Source organism: Kwoniella shivajii, chromosome 2, assembly GCF_035658355.1.
Source record: "Kwoniella shivajii chromosome 2, complete sequence".
Lineage (NCBI taxonomy): Eukaryota > Fungi > Basidiomycota > Tremellomycetes > Tremellales > Cryptococcaceae > Kwoniella > Kwoniella shivajii.
The window spans coordinates 1,418,922-1,438,245 of NC_085909.1; the positions used below are offsets into that span (position 1 = coordinate 1,418,922).

The following is a 19,324-nucleotide window of genomic DNA, read 5'->3' on the forward strand; positions in this document are numbered from 1 at the left end:
AGAATGGGCGTCTTAGCATGACAACAAATCGGCAAGAAATGTACTTGATCCATACAGATGTTAGCATTAAATCGGTACACCGATCATTTGCGCTGTATTACAACATAAGTGTTCTTTCCTACAATGATTGATTCGCAATCGCGATATGTCACTGGCCAAGTGCAAAATAGTTGTTATTGGAGTGGAAGAATAAAAAATCTGATCTTCTTTCACTTAGATACATTCATCATTTAATCTAACTACTGCTACAAAGTTGCTCCGGAGAACAAATTATTGGGATCCACCCTTTTGGCCCTCAACGTGGGGGTCAGGTCCGTCACTGTGTTGGAGTTGGTCAGCCAGAAATTTCGATGCATCTGAGATACATGACTTACGATCCACCGAATCCATGGTCAGATCTGGTTCTGGCATCTTCAGTACCATCCTTCTTGACACCTCCGTGTTCAGAGGGCTTGTAGTTCTCACCACCAGCGTTGTTGGATCCACCTTTGGCACCTTCTACGTGGGGATCGGGACCGTCACTGCATAAAGAGTTAGTAACGGAACTTATCGATACGGACATGACAGGACTCACGATCCACCGAAACCGTGCTCAGAGGACACTCTCTTGTCAGGAGTTCCGTCTTGTTTAAGACCGTCATGCTAAAGGATGGCGAGAAGCGTCAGCAACAGGTAACAATTGGTAAGATGTGAAGTGGAATCAAGGGAAGGTGAGATGGCTGAGTGAAACGGGTAGATGTGTTGGAGAGACTCACTTCGGAAGGCTTGTAAGTAGACATGTTGTTTAAGTTGTTGGTTTGTGTTGTTGTGTGAAGTTGTGAAGTTGCTTTGTGATGAAGAAGAAAAGATGAGAAACCGCAAAAATAGCACGGTATTTATAGACGAAATCGTCTCCATTTCTGAATCAGTTGACATCAACTTTCGTCATCTGTTTGTGGATTTTTTCTCGACGTCATGTTCCAGTAATGACGACGATGATGAACGCAATCACACGTAAAGATCGACTGAATTGAACTGTTGTTTTGGCTGATGGGATTCCCCAAACCGGATCGGCAGACTCAGTCACATCAGCTCACACAGCAAGGGACATATCCTCTTGTTTCATCCTGATTTTGATTTTTATTTTAGTCACGCTGGGGAGAATCGAATTTCGGCAGTTATCGAGATCGAGATCGCGGAGACTCCACAAAAAGTAATGTTCATGGGGGTACTGGTTTCAATCGACGTAATTCTTTTTGCATGATCACACGCGACTATGTTTACACGATGCCATAATATGAACTCCCACAAATCCGATCCCAGCAAACACCCTTTCAAGGGTTTTTACTAAATATCACAGGGGTGATGAAGTAATTTCGATGTTCGCATCAAGGATCATCGTATCGTAAAAAAGATAGTACATCACGACAGTCAACCGGACCGACCGATGATAACCTTAGGTTATTCCTATCGATCGATCGAAATATGGAAAAGGAACAACACAATCCAGGTCAACTTGCTTGTTTGTTGACATCGTTACCAAATTTGGGTTCATTCGTCATCCCGGCGTGTATCAGTAACCGATTCGTGGGGATAGTGACGCATCATCCAGGAAAGTGGCTTACACTTTTGCAGGAATCTAACGAAACCAATTAGCACTAAATCATGTACGAGATTCGTATAATCTACTACTATACACGCTATCTCTTAGATCGCATCCAGCGGACTTGGGACAGGAGCAATTGAGGTTCCACCTAACCTAAAGCGCCCGAGACCATTCCTAAATCGGAAATGGGCTTTCATCACCGATCATCCCGCTGTACCGGTATCACTTGATGTCTGCCACTCCTGCTCATCGAGGCGTGATGAAAGCAATCGGCTCTTCCGGTCAATAAGGTCATCTAGTCCGCAATCCGTGTTGCACTCTCCCGTTTTATCAAATCCCGGTCCACTCACATTTGAGATTCTCCGTTCGACACGAACCAAGAGCACCTCATGATTCGTCATGCGATTTGAGAACATTACAAGTGGAGGCGTGTGTATAGATCGAATCTTCAGGTAGGGCCGTAATCTGTCGAAGGAAAGCTCTGGGATATGCCGTTACACTGTTTACACTGTCCAAGCAGGTAGAGAAGCAACCTAGCTACTATCTTTGAGGTGACGACGATGAACCTGGGTGATATTTTGCGGACTCTTATTGCTCTGTGATCCAGCAGTGTGGAAATAGTCTCAAACGTGCCAAATTTTCGGTGGTATGATCCTCTTGACAAAACCTTTTGTTCACTCGACCTCATATCTGAGATACCGACATCAAGGACTCACTTCACGACTGCTTGTCGCGGTCGTGGCGGACCTACGCACGGACCGCTTTCTGAGAGGGCGCACGGACCTCTTTGATATCTACGGCCATAGAACCTCGAAAACGCCCCATCCCGTCTGATCTGGGCAGCTAAGCTGGGTATCGCTCGGTTAGTACCAAGGTGGGGGACCACTTGGGAATCCCGGGTGCTGTAGTTGTTGCATCATCGCGAAATATCATTTTTTTCTAATCGATTTCACTTGCTTTTTGAGCAAGAAAATTCGCTTTGAGTGCTTTTCAGATGTTTGTTCTGCATGTTCCGTTTTGCATTTGCTTTGAAACCTCAGTTACCATCAATTCAAGGGGATTTCAGGGTCACTTGTGTGTATTTCTTTTGTTAAGCTCCGAAGTGGAAAGCTACATTGAATGAATTTATCAATTCAGGCTTTCACGCGCCTGAATATCTTCCTCGAGTAGCTTGATCGAACAAACTGCATTTGACGACGAGTATAACAGCTCAGTACAGATATTGAGCAAACCATATCCTCTCCGCGCGAAAAATTCAATCGACGTTTCTGCCTCGCTGGCGCTAGGAATAGATGGCGTTCGTATCCGAATTTCTGTTAATACCCGAAACCAGGTAGAATGCGAGATGTTCGTAGGCGTGGAGAATTGGTAACACCCCTTGACCTGAAGCATCACCGTTGCGAGTGGATATTGCTCTCATGCTTACCGAAAGGAATACCTGAGGCGAGTGGATGCACGAGGCGATAAAACGAACTCTGTTTGCATTCATCGTACCTGATGTATCAGCCAGTCAAAGGTTCGCACGATTGCTTCAATCATAGAAAGCAGAAGCGGCATGCTGAGGACAATCGAGAACAGGTGAACGTCATGGACTGACCGAACGGCACCTCTTATATAATCTGCTGGATCTGCTTCTAATCTGCTTATGAACACTCCCGAATGATACAATCGATCTCTGTGTCAGCAATACTGCAAGCAGAAGCAGCGAAAACGAGAACAGAAAGAAGCGCCTGTTGCGAATGGAAGATCGTCTCGAATAGTCCAGAGGGGATAGAATTCCCAGGTACACTCCCGGATACGCCCCTAGGCTGGGAGTGTCTATCCAAAGAGGTACGCGCGCTCGTTATTCTTCAAGTTCGCCAATTTCTCAAGCCATTCACTGTCTCACTCATCTTACCCTCGGGATGTTCACTGATAATTCCACCAGGAGCCAAGGTCCCCAAGCGCGCTAGAAAATAGGTAGAAAAGATCAGTTCCCCGATCAGTTTCTCTCCATAATACTAATTGGGCATGGACCAGAAGCAAGCATTACCCGAAGGAACCGATTGTTGTGTGAGGTGCACAAAGTAAAAGCATGTTACTCAAATGACAAACCAGAATTTTCTTAATTTAAACATCTCTGTGCAGATAACTCACCGTGTCTGACAATACACTCAACGTAAAAGCATAATCTGATGATAGCAGCTTATCCTTTGACATGCGTGATTCCCTCGAGTGATTCCAGTATGCGAATTCAAGCTTACAGTGTATCTTGCATACTTGGAACGTCTCATGTAGGCATGGACAAGGTCGCGTCCTTCTCATACTTTTACAACATGTCAATCCACGCCCCCGTATTCAGGAGATCCTCTGTGCTTCTTCGTGGACGCTGAGCAGGATGTCTTCGCCTGTGGTGAGTACGGGTGCAAGCGAAAGCAAAACATACAACTGTCGTCCTACCATTTCTCGCGTCAAGACGTGTCAAAAGGTTGAATTCCAAACCCCCCCCCCAAAAATGGAATGACGTCATTTGTGAAATAACCTCACACACACAGCGTGCCTCGTCGTCACATTCCAGCCTGCAAAAATTCCCATTCCTCGCCCAGAACCATTATCTTTCTTCTCTATTGCATCTCTTATTTGTCTCGCCCGTGACTATCAACTATCAACACAAACAACAACGAGAAGGAGCATTGAGAGAACTACAATAAACATGTCTGCTCACACAACCCGAAAAAGAACCTCTTCAACTGGAAACGCTATCACGGAATCGGTGAAACGCCAAGTCAAAGAAGTCACTGATACAGCTCAAGATGCGGTTACCAGTGGTGCATGGGCGTATCCCATTTATGTATGTTACCCAATGAATCACATATAAATGAAACATAGAGACACCAAGCTGACTCTTATGTATGACAGGGAATTTACTATCTAGTATCTCGTGCGTCTCTGTTTTTGGCTGCGTTGAAAGTCTAATAAGAGCTGATACTTCTGCCGCAGATCCCGCTTTGATGGGTCCTCTTCTCCCAACCATCTTTAAAGGGGTACTCCTCTCTTTAGGTGTAGTTGCTGGTCTCTTCTTTTTCACTTATCTACCTCAAGTCGCAGTCTTGGCATTTGTTTCTGGACCTTTAGGTGAATTGATACTACATCAAGCAAGTAGGACATTGTGCTAATCTCACGAATCATAGCTTTCGGTTTGGCTATTCCAGTAGTCCTCGGTGAAGCTTACGTAGTAGTAAACTTCTTAACCAGAGCTTTATTAGTCAATCAAGCTGGTGTTGATCTCTTCGACGCTGTAAGTCTGAGAAATTAAGCATAGTTGGCAATCAGCTGACAAAGACGGATTATAGGTACTTTTGCAAAAAGGACATTCTGCCTTGGTAGAACATGGAAGACAAGTTACTTCAGGTGGAAGTGGAGGAAAATCGAAAGTATTGGGAACGTTATTGATGAAACCTCTTTCGAGATTCAGTACCGTAAGTGATCTCTTGGCACAGGTACATGTTAGATTGAAAACCAGCTTATCCTTATGCTATATAGGATAACGTTGTTAGATACGTTCTTACTCTCCCCCTCAACTTGATTCCAGTCGTTGGAACAGTCTTCTTTTTGGGATTCAACGGTGAGTTGAATTATTGCCGGACAAGCCGGTTCGTGTAGCTGAATCTTTTGGACAAATTAGGTTTCAAATCTGGACCTGGATATCATGCTAGATATTTCCAACTCAAGGGCTATGATAAAGCGAAGAAACAAGAATTGATTAAGAAGAGAAGAGGAGCTTATACCGCGTGAGTAGCTGTCCCCAGCCTCTTTCCAGGGAAATTCACGCTGATCTCATGATTCTTTACTCAGATTCGGTACCACAGCTATGGTTCTTAACCTCATTCCTGCTTTGTCCATCCTTTTCACCTGTAAGTCTAGTCTGAAGCTTTCGTTCCCAATAATATAGCAAGATGCTGATGGTAGCCTGTTTAGTCACCACCTCCGTCGGTGCTGCTTTGTGGGCTTCCGACCTTGAATCAAAAGGTCGAACTGCACCTGATGTCAAGGATGCTGGAAAGGGAGCCAGAGAAGAAGTTGATGTGATTTTACCCAGCCCCGGGGGATCAAAAGGAGGAAAAAAAGATCTCTAGAATACGAGAGATTTCCGCCATATGAAGTACCTCAGTATAAGTAGGCAACGAACCAATGAAGGAATGAAGTTCATGACATGCACAAGCAGAACTCGAATCAAGCCTGTCACAGCCTAGGCAGTGTCAGTCGCGCTCAGAGACTGGTGTACATATATGTATGAATGATAGCATACAATTCGCAACATGGTTGTAAACGGTCATCGCATGGTGAAGGATTCTACCGGATGCAGTGTCCCGAAGGATCCGAAGGTTTGTTGATGATCCAGGGTTTTCATGTCGTCTTTAAAAGTCCAACGTCACCATAATAACATTATCTCCGGTCCTTTTTTTTCCTTGTCTCTCTCACCATATCTGATCTGATTCTCTACCGGCTACTCGACAACGTCCATCCGCCTGGTACATACCGTATAAGCAGCACATATCTCGAAGGCTTGAATCCGCTGATTATCAAGTTGAAATATACGTGAACCGCAATGGCCGACGTAAAACCCACAGCTGAAGAAAGACCGGATTTGACTATCCCTGTCAAAGAACCAAATCCCGTTTTAATCATTGTCATGGTGAGTTCATGTCCGCGTAGAAAGGGGTTTCGCATGGAATAGAACGTTGCCGCTGACGTCGAACAACTCCAGGGACCTGCGTCATGGTTAGTTGTTTTATCCTCGTGTCATTGGTCTTTTCGTTTTGAGCTTGCACGAGCAGGCAGCTTTTGCACCTATCCTAAAATGATGAAGGATATGACCATGTAACCCGGTAACAATGAAGCTGATGGTACACCTTTGGAACATTTCTAGTGGGAAATCAACAGTTGGATCTGATTTAGCGGAATCCTTATCACTTCCATTTATAGATGGAGATTCACTTCATCCAGCATCGAACATAGCTAAAATGTCAGCTGGCATACCATTAAATGATGATGATAGATTACCTTGGCTGGCTTTGATTCGATCAACAGCAGAAAGGAAATGTAAAGAAGAATATGAGAAATGTCAAGGATCTTTCAAGACTTTCGAACAAGGTGGTATAGGTAGAGCAGGTGTGATTATAGCTTGTAGTGCATTGAAGAAATGGTATAGAGACATATTGCGAGGAGAGGTCGAAGCGAATCCTCCTCCAGTACATGATTTGGTGAGTTCTGCTTCATGACTCGGGAATGAAGAGTGGAGATATCATGAAAATGGAGTCGAGGTGGTACAGTGATAGCGGAGAGGAAAGGGAAGAAGGAAAAGCACAGGGACAGAGGAAAGAAAGAAGTTGACACAACGAGACTACTTAATCGGGTTGAGAGGAGTTACCATTGAGATATCTCACATGAACAACAAACACAACAAATCAACGGTCTACCTGAGATATTTCACATGCGTTCGCTCGAAAGCTGACATATCTCTTGACTCTTCCAAACCGACAATCAGCCTCCTTCCCATACCGTTGCCAATTCAGCTCATAACGTTCATCATCCAGCAACTTCCGCCCTGCAAACCTACTTTGTATACTGTAACGGTACACCCGAGCTACTAGCTCAAAGAATAGCAAGTCGTAAAAACCATTTCATGGGTAAACAAATGTTAGATTCTCAATTAGCTACTTTACAAGATCCAACAGGTGAACGAGGTGTGTTATCTGTTGACATATCGAAAACACCAGAGGAAGTTGGGAAACAAGCTACGAATGGAATAAGAAAGATCTTAGGTCATCCGTAAATGTGTTTTAGTGACAATCATAGACTGTAATCACAAGGGATGGTGAGGGAATTGCTCATACGGGGTGTCATCATGTTATTTTTATAGAATTAGGGTCCATGTTATTCTCACTTACTTGAGATGCACTTCATATGCATCAGTGTATCTTTTCGCTTCCTGATTCCTTTTTAGGATCTGCGACAGAGGATCCACTTCATTTGAGCCCGTTTTGTCACTCGATGATGCCAGTCAAATGTTTTGTAAGATGATAGATATCCCAAGCATGGATCAGCCGAATAAACAACTGCAACCAATCTCTCGCATGTCATCTCGTACATTGCCATTGTCAACTGATGCTGCATTCACCGTTTCCACATTGCATTGCGTGCTCTCCTAGGCCTACTGAAAATATTGTATCCTATCCATAAAGCCGTGAAGGTATCTCATTCGCCTTACTATCACTAAACTCCGCTATCAGACGAAGGAATTCTGTTTGTCGCATTTTGTTCCGGTTACCTCGCCTATGACCGCCTTTTTTCAACTTCCTTCATCATCTTGGTCTTTCATTCCTTATTCCATCTCGTCCGAAAATCAGCTTATCATACAAACAAAGATCCGAAAGTCGAGGTATCTGACACTTGACAGTCTTGGCTAAAAGATGACCGCTGTAGACATCCCATCTACGGCCTCGGGCTCCGAAAATCCAGCGATAGGTGAAGATCAGAGCGATGGAAGGGAAAAGAAAAGAACAAGGTCAAGGAATGGTTGTTTGGTTTGTAGAAGTAGAAGATTGAAATGTGATTTAGGTGAGTCACCTCGTGCTTACTACGCGACTTATATCCTATAGAAAATGGATTGACTGAATCGAATGTAATGACAAATAGATAAACCAGAGTGTCAAAGATGTGTGAACTACGGAGCTGAAGTAAGTAGAACTTCCATCGTCATACATTCCCGTCCTTCTCCAATACCATATGGGAGCTGACAAACAACTTGGTAATACCAACAGTGCGTATATCCAGAGAAGAAAGCATTCAACCATTCTATAGTAGCTGAGAAGCTATCTAAAAGGCATAAATCAAAACGTGAAAATGGCGACAATCCGAAAGATGAACCACCAAACATATTATCTTCATACAATACGACCAATTCTTTGCAACTCATAGACCCTTCATCGTCGAAACCAATTCACGAAACTGAACCTTCTCAGTACCAACATCAAAATCAACATCAGCATCAAAACCAAACCCAAGTTATTCAACATATTCAACATAATCATTCTCAACCTACAATGGCATTCCTACCTCAACCACTCACACCTCTATCTACACCATTACCAGTCCCTACACCATCCAGTACAGGTCAGACTCTATGGGTACCACATCCGACACCACTCGTACAACAGATGGATGCGGTGGAATTACTGATGGCTTTATGTAGAGACACTAGAATGGGTCAATTCTTTGGTGGTCCATTAGATCCTCCTGAATTCTTGAGGAAGATGTTTCCCGTCGAAGAGGATTTGAGATGTGTGAGTTTGACCTCTACTCTTCGGATCTTGATCAAATTATACGTTTTGCATTCCTTTGCAGTGTGGTCTGTACCTCACACAAAAATGTCTTTTCCCACTCGTTCCCTCAAATCATCCTCATGACGTTTCCCAATCTTCTTCAAACATTTCGTCATCGAGGTCAATGCTGATCTACTTTCGTTCTTACAGTTCCACCACGCGCTGACATACTCCCTATCAATCCTGGTAGTGGAAGAAGAACCGAATCCATGGGTGGATCATGTAGCTAGACTCTTCTTAGTTCCGACTGGTGAAACGCCCTTAAGTTCAGAAGCGTTGAAACAAGGTATCTTGGCTATGGGTGCTATACATCTATCGGTGTGAGTTTCGATATCATCGCCATCATATTGTTATTGATACGGTTAACGTGGACCTTTCTTATGAATTCATGGGTCAAAGACTTGAAGCAAGAGGATCAGTCGCTTCTTCATCGGGTCGAACGAGGGAACTTGGTTTGGCATATAGATGGGAAGCAGTCAAATTACTCAGACAGGCTAAGGATATACCAAAGGAGATTGAATCAGATGCATTTTTGGCCTCTACGGTCATACTGAGTTGTGATGATGTGAGCAATCTTTGCCATCCGCAATTCAACCAGCTGATCGCACCCCGTTAATTGCACCAGGTCCTTGGAGCCAATCCACACTGGAGAGAAGTCATTCGTCTTGGTTTGCTATCCGTAAAAGCTAGAGGAGGCTGTGAACGTATATTGTATCCAGACGATCCTATCCCTGGTGCCGATCCTATCATCTCGCCTATACTCAATCAAGCCAATAAGCCGGTATCACCCTTGCTCAGATGCCTCATCGAGACTTTAGTGATAACGGATGTAGGGTGTTAGTCTTTTTACGTTTCACCCTTGATTCCTGGGCTGATTTGACTAATTACAACGTCACTTTGTTTTGGAAAACAATAGGTTCGCTATCGACCGGAGATCTGACTGTGGTTCTGACAGATTCTTCCACTTGGTGGGAGAGATTAGCCCCAGCTGATCCAAACGAGTCTGACGTAAGTCAAACTTCGTTACAGTGAAACGCTGATAAATGATTTAGTCCATTGAAAGTACTTGGGGAATGCATAGGTCCATTCCACGATTGATGACTCGTACATTGAATCTAGTGTGTGAATCTAGGGATTTAGATCGACAGTCATTCTTCGATAGTGATGGAGATGAGACCATTATACATACATCAGGTTTAGCATTACTGTGGGTGGAAGAGAAGACTCGTTGGAGACAGAATTTGAAACTCAAGATCAATGAGCTTCGCCGTGATATGGAAGAATGGATAATTAACATACCATCAACATTGAAAAGGAAAAGAACTCATGATGGTAGCTTGGCTGCTTGGCATGGATTTCAAATCTTAATCCTCAAAGATTTGATGAGATTACCTAGATCGAATATCGATATTCAGAAATCAGCAGATACAGTTCTGGACATCTGTAGTCAAGTGGGAGATAAAGTTGAATGGATGAATTTTGTGAGTTTCGGTGCGGGGTGTCTCTCTGTGAGCCTCGGGATTAGACAGACATGCTGAGTACCTGATTATTTAGTCTTTACTCATAACGTGTACAGCACTTATTTCACCTCTTCAAAGGCAAAGAGCGAGAGAAGTCTTGAGATGGTTTAGAGTACAATCCTGCTATGAGATTGACGTGTTGGAAAGTGTTGCTGAAGAATGCTGGAAGAGGATTGACGATGGATTGGACGATGAAGCTTGTTCATGGAGAGAGATATTGTTGGAGATGGGCTGTTCGGTTTTGCTAGGATAGTTCAATAAGGGATGACAGGGTTGAGCCCCGACCATCGATGTTATCATCATTCAGTTGTATGTGAAGTCAGTCTTGTTGCCGTCAACTGATGTCATGTCGATCAAAATCATATGATGATGATGAGATATCACGTTCTCCTCTTATCTGGGGAATTCAAATTACGTTGGAGCAGGAACCAAACTTTACTCTGTCCATTTCCTAATCATGATTACAGGGTTGTAATGACACCAATACAAACAATTTCTAATCAAAAGATAAGGGAGGAGGTAATGATTTTAAGCTTGAAACTTCACACCATAATAAAGTGAATTTTACCCTGATCAATCCTAAATATTAACCTGGGAAATCATACCAATTGTTTCCTGATTGTCCCATATGAATAAACATAAGGAAACGTTTACCTCTTGCTCTCTTTCATGATCTTGTAATTCTATCTATATCCTGTACACCATAGTGGAGATACCAGCGCCGATCAGAAGGAGATCATTCGAACAAGACAGGAGGACAGCTTTCCTTTGAGCTTGACAGGAGGAAAGGATTCAGGAGGTCGGGTAATCAATAAAGTTCAGTTGTCCAAAAGAGACGTCTCAGATAGGTGATTTCATGGGAAATAACGCCAAAACAATCCACCACCATCTTGTTGTATACTCCGTCATCTCAAATCCAGTTCAATTCAAATTCAGGTCTTCATACAGTAGTATAAAATAAAGCTTGCTGAAGGGAGTTAAGCGATACATATCTGGTTACATTTTGGCAAAAGGTGAGGTTTCAAATTATACTTTTATGTCACTCTTACGTAGCGACACTAAAAAGACACTAAAATGCCAATGGAGTCAAAAACCTCAGCAACTTCGCGTTTTCGTGCAATGGGTATTATGGTACCAACCGAGCTGATCTTTGTTACCTTTATTGACGTTGACTTTCAATATGTTTAGATGTCAGCTTTACTACCTTCAAGTATATTGGGAGTAGCGACAACTGTCATATCATCCCCATCACCAACACCTGAAGAATTGAGGAAATCACTCTCACCATCAGGAGGTGCACCTTTATCTGGTGATCCACATTTAATCCCATCTAAATATATCGTGAACACTGAAGGGAAAAGGGATGAAGAAATAGGCGCAACACCTTCACCAACTTCCAATTCGAATTCGAATTCAAATTCAAACTTCAATCAAGAGCAATATCATTCGACTGGTCAATCAACTTCTTTAAATCCTCATCCATCTCGTGTATCCACATCACCCAATCTTCATACTGATAACAATACCTTTCCACCTCCAATACATCTGACTAGAGCACCACCGTCAACATTATTAGATGCACCCGCAAGAGCAGCGATGAGTTTACCTAATGGAACAACAGCTGCAGCTCAAGCTAGAGCAGTAAGAGGCGGAAGTGAGACTAGAACACCTGAGTATGAGATTGATCAAGATGGTTTAGGTCGTCACCAAAAACAAAATGGTTTTTTCGATAATAGATTCATGAGTGAAGAAGAAAGTACACCTTTATTAGCTCCCACACCTACTTATCCAGGTCGAAACTCGAATGGAGATTATCCTAATATATCAAGATCATCTTCAACAGGATCAAATTCGTCAAACAGAGGTATATTACGTAGGATATTCATTGATAGATCAACAACACCTTCACAACACTTGACTAGACCTACATTCCCACCACCTTCTTTATCAACTTATTCACCTATACCACCTAGACCATTAACTTTCATGTCAAAGATCAATCTATTCATCAATCAATCTATATCAATATTACTTTCAACTTATTTCTTGATTTTCGTGGTTTTATGGGCTTTTTCAGCTGAGATAGCAAAAGCTTTACCTAAATGGGTCTGGCCGGATAGACCAAGAAAATTCCCTTGGGATGATGAAAGTTATTGGAAGAAAGAAGGTAAAAAAGTTTCCAAAGATCCTGCAGATTATGCGAAACAAGTTGGAATGGATATAGAGCATCAAACGGTTGAAACAGATGATGGTTATTTCCTAAAGTAAGTCAAATACTATTCGTTTTTTTTTATAGGTCATTTGGCAAGTCCCACCAGAAACTGATAATTGTGTGTTTAGGATGCACCGCGTCATTGATCCGAAAGCGACTCCTCACTCTGATGGTAGAGGTGAGCAATCCTTGTGCTTTCTGCACTGGTAGCGCTGACCCCTGGCATTTGATGCACTAGGTGGCTTCCCAGTATTGATTTTACACGGTCTATTCCAATCTTCAGGATCATTCGTGACGTCTGAAGATCGCTCTTTGGCCTTTTGGTTGGCTAAGAATGGTGGATATCAAGTGTACCTGGGTAATACAAGGGGCGTTTTCGATATGGGTCATAGAAGTTTTGGTAGAAATGATCCCAGATTTTGGGGTGAGCTCAAGGTGTTCGCAGATGACAATCCAGATCTAAGCTGACGAACTTGAAATCTGTCTTCAATAGATTGGACGATAAGGGAGTTGGCTATGTACGACTTGCCCGCTTTAGTCGATCACGTATGTCGAGAGACCGGTTATGATAAGGTGAGTCTATATTATGAAACCAATTCCACATCCTTCTTGTTGCCTTTTGCTCTGTATACCTTGTCTATCTGTCGTTCGTTCCCCAGATGACACACGCTGACTTCCCCTTAGATCGGGTTCATTGGTCATTCCCAAGGAAACGGTCTAGCTTTCATTTCCCTTTCTTTAGGAATGTGTCCATCTCTGGGTGAAAAACTATCGGTCTTCATTGCTTTGGCCCCAGCTGTATACGCCGGTCCCTTGACCCACGGTTTTCCATTCACCGCACTGAACAAGATGGAATGGTCGAAATGGAAAAGATTTTTCGGTGTACTGGATTTCATACCTTTGATGAGATGGGCATATGACTATGCTCCAGCTAGGTTGTTTGCGGCGCTGGGATATATCATGTTTGCTTTCTTGTTCGGTTGGACAGATGCTAATTGGTAAGTACAATTCCCCTTTCTTGGAACTCCTGCTATGTCATCGTCATGAATCACCGGTAACAATCTCGTGCATCCAATAGGTTACATCGACGAAAGACGAAAATGTTCCGATTCACTCCAACACCCGTATCTTCAGCTTCGATCTTTTGGTGGTGCGGTAAAGGTGGCTTCGCAGATAGAAAATGTACTTTAGATGATTCGTTGGATAAATGGTTTGATAATCGTTTCCCGCCGTTATCAATATACCATGGTGGCAGAGATCACCTGGTGCTGGCTGAACCTTTATTGGAAAGATTAGAAAAGAAAGAAAAAGACGTTAAAGTGATCAAAGTCACTAAGCTGGATAAGAGTGAAGTGAGTTTTGTCACCTGCTTTGTTCCTGGATCTTGGATCTTGAGTTTATACATACTAATAATTTATTCTCAATTAGCATTGCGATTTCTATTGGGCTGCAGAAGCTGTCGAATGGGCCTATCTATCTTTCATGGGTAAGCTGGCTCTTATTTATCAGATGATACCTTCGCCGTCTGACAAGCGTGGTACAAGTCGACTGATCATTTGACATATATGTAGACGACATCGAATCTACTAGACCTAAATATCCCGATGAAGAGGAGTCTTCACGAGAGGAAGAAAGTACGGAGACCAACGTTGATCCTAATCACAATGAGTACAAGTGATTTAAAGGTATTCACTCTCTGCGACAATTTAATAGAAGTTCCCATCTCGAGCGACATATACAGGACATTGATCATTTTCTTATTGTATTTCAATCTAATTTTATACTTCTTATCGGTTGTTGTGAGAATATACACGAACATCGTACACAAACTTACATACTTACATTCAGTACTGGAACACGGGGTTTTATATATAGATGTGTTATTTTACTTGATTTAAGGATGTAATCAAACTAAATCGGATCTCTATGCTATGCTGTGCTGTGCTTTAGGCCTTCACCGTCACATGCATATGATCAAACTAATGAGACGACAAGATGCCCAGCGACTGAGTATCAGAATTCGGAGGGATGAATGCTGTGTGAGTGGCTTCAGAGCGTAATCACTTCGGCTTCGGTAATGACCTCGAGGAAAAGAAAAAGGTAAGACGTCGTTTCGAATGGAGAATCCCTAGTCACTTCTCTTTCCTTCCTCCACCTTTTGCATATGTTGATTCCAACATATCTTTATATACTGTATCTTTCTATTCCCACTGCGACTGGACTCTGCTATATCAATTCCAACATAACTGCGATTGAAGTCCACCAAAGTTCCAAATCAGAATTTGAAGCTACTGTGGATTCTGTCGTTCTCACATAAAGATGGAGTGAGTAGCTTATTCCCCTTACATGTCAATGTCCAACTCTCTGCGCATTCTCTCGACATCTTCACTATCGAAACAGCTCTGGCATACCTACCTGACTTGTCTCTTTCAATGGGTGTTGCTGACACCGCCGAACAGATCACTTTCGCCTGAATGTACACCTTTAAAACATCGATATGATTCATGTTTTAACGCTTGGTTCGAAGGTTATCTCCAACCGGCACTGGCTGCGTCAACTTCGACTTCGATTTTGACTTCCCCTTCTCCATCCACCTCTACTCTACCCTCACTGACACCTGCTCCTAGTACCAGCACTGTGGACGCTACTTCGAGTTCGAGTCCGGCGAGTCCATCAGAATCAGTCAGAGTTACACCTAAAGTAGAACCTAGAAAACCATTGATCACATCATGGGCATCTGCCTTCCCTTCCCGACGACCCAAAAAAGTCAAACAGAGGTCAAAATCACCTATAAACAATCAACCTAGTCAAATAGGACAAGAACAAGAAGTAGAAGAAGAACATCATTGGTATGATTTCGTCTTACCTGAAGAATCTGAAGTGGACGCAGATACCATAACAGATCAAGAAATGGCTCAGGGACAAGAAGAGGTCATAGATACGAAAGGAAAAACAAGATCGCAAATCAAAGCAGAGGAATATCAAAGGAATTGCGGAAGGTTCTGGGATGATTATCAAGGTTGTCTGAAAGTGAGTCAAAACTTAATTCAAATCAATCTATCGATCAATCAATCCCTTTCGAGCGACTAAGTGGGGAGTCTGGTTTGAAAGAGTTTCGTGGACGTGACTATACGAAATGGAAAGGTGGAGATTGAACTTTTACTGATCTACTTGATTTCATCTTCTCATCTGTCGTCCTCTCGTCCTTCGTCGCGTGTTTGACCTTGATCTCCCCTTCTCCCCTTCTCCTCCTTTCCTGCTTGTCTCCTTCCTCCCCTCCCCCTCAACGCCTCCTGTCCCGCCACAGAAAGCAATCGCCCAAAACGAATCATTATCAACCTTACTCGAAACGGCAAGAGAAGAACATCCTCTAGGTAGTTTAGATGGACTGAAAGGTACTCCATGGGATTCGAAAGCTGATTTTACCAAAGAAGATCAGGATTAAAATTCACGCAGGTTTCAACTAAAGGATGAGGAGTTGGGCGTGTTGGCAAAAGTGACTTTAAGAAGGTGACAGGATAGCGTGGTGCGTGGTGCGGTGAAAGCATTAGTTACTTTGGAAGTAGCAGGAAAAGATAAACTACCAGTCGGTTCTGGGAATGTAGAACAAGTCGTATATCAATCATAGTAGTCTTATACCCCTTTCAACATGATAAACATTATGATATGTCATCTCAACATGAAAACAAATAGTATTCATCTCCAATTTGTGCATGAAATGCAACAACGCATCGCTCGTTCCCATTAATAAGGCGTCAAACATTGAGCAACGACGAGCGCAAACAAACTTGAATGCATCATGAAACCATCTATTCTATTGGAAACTGACCATCAAAAACTATTTCTAATCTATTAAAGGAAAAATTATAAATATCCTAAAAGATTTTACCCAAATCGTGATCTGTCTATTGTATGAATTTTTAACATGAATACGTATCCCATATCTGTTCGATGGTCAATTACATCCACCAATCTTGACCCCAACTCTAGCTTCACAAGTGACGCCCAGAGTTTTCACCCATTCAACAGCTTCCAAGATCTCTCTGTTTGGTTTTTCACCGATTCCAGATGTGTATTGGGCTGCAAGCTGACTAGTTACCTTTTCGATATCAGGTTTGATAGCTAAAGCATATCTTCTACCCCACTCTTCAGCAGCTGAAAATCCGGATAATACTTGTCTTTCATACTCGGCTGTGGTCCATCCCCATATTTCTGCAGGTGTACGGATTTTCATCGTTCCGGAGTAGACTGATTTTTCATCTGCATCCGTTACCGGTAGAGTCGATAGGGCAATATTGGCTTGACGAAGTAGAATGGTAAACAAGGTAACAGCTGGTAAATCTTCCATTGCGTCATCCAATGATTCCTCAACGGGATCGTCGATATCATCCCTCAGTCTCCTGGCACTGGCCAACAGTCTTGAAGAGCACGAAGCTCCTTTATACATTGCGTTGGAGATGACCCGGAAAGACGATAATGCTTCTAAAGCTTCGTGCAAAGCTTCTCTGGCAATGTGTTCTGTCGCGTTGGGATCCTGCGATGCACTTGCACCTGGGGCTGTGGGGGCTTGAACCAAACCACCTACGAGCCTCTTGACAAGTCCTTCGAGAGACAAGAGTGCGTGGGTTGCTGAGTGAAGTTTCTGTGCTCCACGAGGTGGAGAAGGCGGTCTTGATTGTGATCGAGAAGGAATGATCGACAGTGATGATGTGAGTTTAGCCGTGACTCCTCCCAGGGAAGGATGGGCTACAACGGACGGAGTGGCTTCTTTGTCCTTGCCTAATCCAGCTAAAGCTTTCGCGACGCTCCCCGGACTGGGAGGTCGGTTGATTGGCCCGCCTATTTCTTTTTCAGAGACAATACACATCCCTTTCCAGATCACTGCGACCATGACTCCAGTAATCCAGCCTTCGCCGTCATCAGCACATCGTGCGGCTACGTGCTCGAAGACTTTTCTGGCACCGTCAACGCGATTCGCAAAATGTTGTAAACAAGGAGGAATAGCGAGTTGTCGAGATGTTCCGCCAGATGACAGTTCTTTGGTAAGTCGTGAGACAGGCGGAGCCGAATGCTCTCTAGTCACACTCGGGGAGGGAGAGGTGGTGGGAGCAGGGATTGAGGCGAGACCAACAACCTTGCTACCAGCAGGAGAAGTGCCTTCGTTTCTCGACAGACTCGCCACAAGGTCACGCTTGATTGCAAGCATGAGAGGTTGGACAACCTTGCTGACAACCAAGTCCAGCTTATCCATGACGGGTCGGAGGGTTTCTTGAACGAATCGAGGCCATTTACCGGTCTCCAAGGTCTGTTCCAGGACCTCGCATGTTTCCCAGGCTGTATGCGCTACTGAAACAGCGAAGTATTGAATAGGGTTGAAAGGATGGGCAGTATGTGCTTGTGCGTTGGTATTGAGCGCAGCGGCGAAGGCTGGATCGGTCAATGCAGGGAGAAGATAAGTCTCCAGTCTAGTGGTGTAGATGGACAATGCTTTGACAGCAGTACGGAGTACGGCTCGGATGAGATAAGCATCAGAAGGAGGGATCGGAAGCTCACTAAGAGAACGTCAGCTGATCCAACACAAATTGATGGAAGGTGTCTGTGGCACTCACTTGACTACAGCTTCGCCTACTGACCACCCATTACCTTTCTTAAAGCCCTTCTTAGCCTTAAAATCCACTCCAGCACACGCCTTATTGACTACTTCATTGAGTCTCAAGCCGATTACATCCATATGTTTGGATTGAAGCCCAGCGGGCTCGGGAACTGTGGCAGCAGGAGCTGTCGCGCCAGGGAGCGGCGAGGCAGAGCTACGAGGGGTGACAGGCCTACTTCCAGGAGGGGAGTGACCGTTCTTTGCGACTCCCAAAGGCTGAGACGAAGTGATAGTGGAAGCAGGTTGAGCTACTCCGTTCCCATTTGAGATTTGTAAGGAGGATACTTTGTCAGCTACTTGTCGACTGAGGGAACGAGATCGTGGCTTTCCGTCTCCAGTGGGTGCCATGGCAGTGCCTGACACCGTGGTGGATTGAACGGTGGGAGGTGCGGGAGATGAAGGTCGTGAGGGTCTGTTGAGGATAGGGAGAGTTCGAAGTGCTTGCATTGTGAAGCGAGTATATGTATACGTTAGTTTGATTAAAAAATATAGATAGAACAGGTAGATTGTGTAAGATGGATCAGGTCGAGAGAGCGAATATGATAGGACCGCTTCGATGAAAGGTGTAGTTTTCAGATTATCCCATGTGTAAATGGTGCGCTTTAGCGTAAATCACTATAAGGTGTTGTGTAAAGCCCTATTATACTGATTCTAATTGTACTTGAAAGACTGTTGATCTTTTTTCGCCAAACAAAAGCTGGCCGTTAGGAGGTATTTGTGTAAGTCGAATTAAGGGGGTTTCTCTCCGGAGTCGAGTAATAAGAGGATCAAAGGTGGAAGTCTGAGGAGACGAGAGGCGACAGTGTAGCTGTGATTGTGAGACATCATGTATTGTCGGAGTGCAGATGAGGCAGTGATTGTGGTGAGATATATACGAGTATTAGTGCAGTGAGACAAGAATGACGATGGCGATGAAAGGATTGATAAGACAGGCATGAAAGGGAAAGCGTGTGTAGGATTATAAAGTCGCAAATTTTCATGACAGTATTG

The 19,324-nt window shown here is 43.6% G+C and overlaps 7 protein-coding genes and 1 non-coding gene across 8 annotated transcripts; 6 read left to right on the forward strand and 2 right to left on the reverse strand.

The window, feature by feature from the left end:
* Window positions 1-270: 270 nt before the first annotated feature.
* Window positions 271-779, reverse strand: IL334_001888 (uncharacterized protein; the record flags this gene model as incomplete). Its single annotated transcript, XM_062933637.1, has 4 exons — window positions 271-319; window positions 375-521; window positions 575-642; window positions 756-779. The coding sequence occupies 4 exons, from the start codon at window positions 777-779 to the stop codon at window positions 271-273; spliced, it is 288 nt and encodes a 95-aa protein (XP_062789688.1).
* Window positions 780-2,380: 1,601 nt separating this feature from the next.
* Window positions 2,381-2,495, forward strand: IL334_001889. The gene has a single exon (XR_009999581.1). It is a non-coding gene; the product is annotated as a 5S ribosomal RNA (ribosomal RNA).
* A 1,782-nt stretch (window positions 2,496-4,277) lies between these two features.
* Window positions 4,278-5,700, forward strand: IL334_001890 (uncharacterized protein; the record flags this gene model as incomplete). The annotated part of the gene is made up of 9 exons (XM_062933638.1): window positions 4,278-4,415; window positions 4,484-4,505; window positions 4,565-4,699; window positions 4,756-4,862; window positions 4,918-5,043; window positions 5,108-5,189; window positions 5,250-5,355; window positions 5,420-5,478; window positions 5,543-5,700. The coding sequence occupies 9 exons, from the start codon at window positions 4,278-4,280 to the stop codon at window positions 5,698-5,700; spliced, it is 933 nt and encodes a 310-aa protein (XP_062789689.1).
* A 473-nt stretch (window positions 5,701-6,173) lies between these two features.
* On the forward strand, window positions 6,174-7,400 carry IL334_001891 (uncharacterized protein; the record flags this gene model as incomplete). Its single annotated transcript, XM_062933639.1, has 4 exons — window positions 6,174-6,260; window positions 6,333-6,346; window positions 6,495-6,828; window positions 7,113-7,400. The coding sequence occupies 4 exons, from the start codon at window positions 6,174-6,176 to the stop codon at window positions 7,398-7,400; spliced, it is 723 nt and encodes a 240-aa protein (XP_062789690.1).
* A 637-nt stretch (window positions 7,401-8,037) lies between these two features.
* Window positions 8,038-10,722, forward strand: IL334_001892 (uncharacterized protein; the record flags this gene model as incomplete). The annotated part of the gene is made up of 9 exons (XM_062933640.1): window positions 8,038-8,185; window positions 8,264-8,304; window positions 8,389-8,910; window positions 9,100-9,269; window positions 9,349-9,514; window positions 9,575-9,785; window positions 9,866-9,957; window positions 10,002-10,430; window positions 10,504-10,722. 9 exons carry the CDS (start codon window positions 8,038-8,040, stop codon window positions 10,720-10,722), a joined length of 1,998 nt encoding a protein of 665 aa, XP_062789691.1.
* Window positions 10,723-11,657: 935 nt separating this feature from the next.
* Window positions 11,658-14,359, forward strand: IL334_001893 (uncharacterized protein; the record flags this gene model as incomplete). Its single annotated transcript, XM_062933641.1, has 8 exons — window positions 11,658-12,733; window positions 12,810-12,859; window positions 12,920-13,105; window positions 13,175-13,254; window positions 13,366-13,679; window positions 13,760-14,033; window positions 14,110-14,167; window positions 14,253-14,359. 8 exons carry the CDS (start codon window positions 11,658-11,660, stop codon window positions 14,357-14,359), a joined length of 2,145 nt encoding a protein of 714 aa, XP_062789692.1.
* Window positions 14,360-15,000: 641 nt separating this feature from the next.
* On the forward strand, window positions 15,001-16,126 carry IL334_001894 (uncharacterized protein; the record flags this gene model as incomplete). The annotated part of the gene is made up of 3 exons (XM_062933642.1): window positions 15,001-15,005; window positions 15,141-15,711; window positions 15,989-16,126. The coding sequence occupies 3 exons, from the start codon at window positions 15,001-15,003 to the stop codon at window positions 16,124-16,126; spliced, it is 714 nt and encodes a 237-aa protein (XP_062789693.1).
* Window positions 16,127-16,636: 510 nt separating this feature from the next.
* IL334_001895 (uncharacterized protein) lies at window positions 16,637-18,781 on the reverse strand (the record flags this gene model as incomplete). Its single annotated transcript, XM_062933643.1, has 2 exons — window positions 16,637-18,233; window positions 18,291-18,781. The coding sequence occupies 2 exons, from the start codon at window positions 18,779-18,781 to the stop codon at window positions 16,637-16,639; spliced, it is 2,088 nt and encodes a 695-aa protein (XP_062789694.1).
* Between the last annotated feature and the right edge of the window lie 543 nt (window positions 18,782-19,324).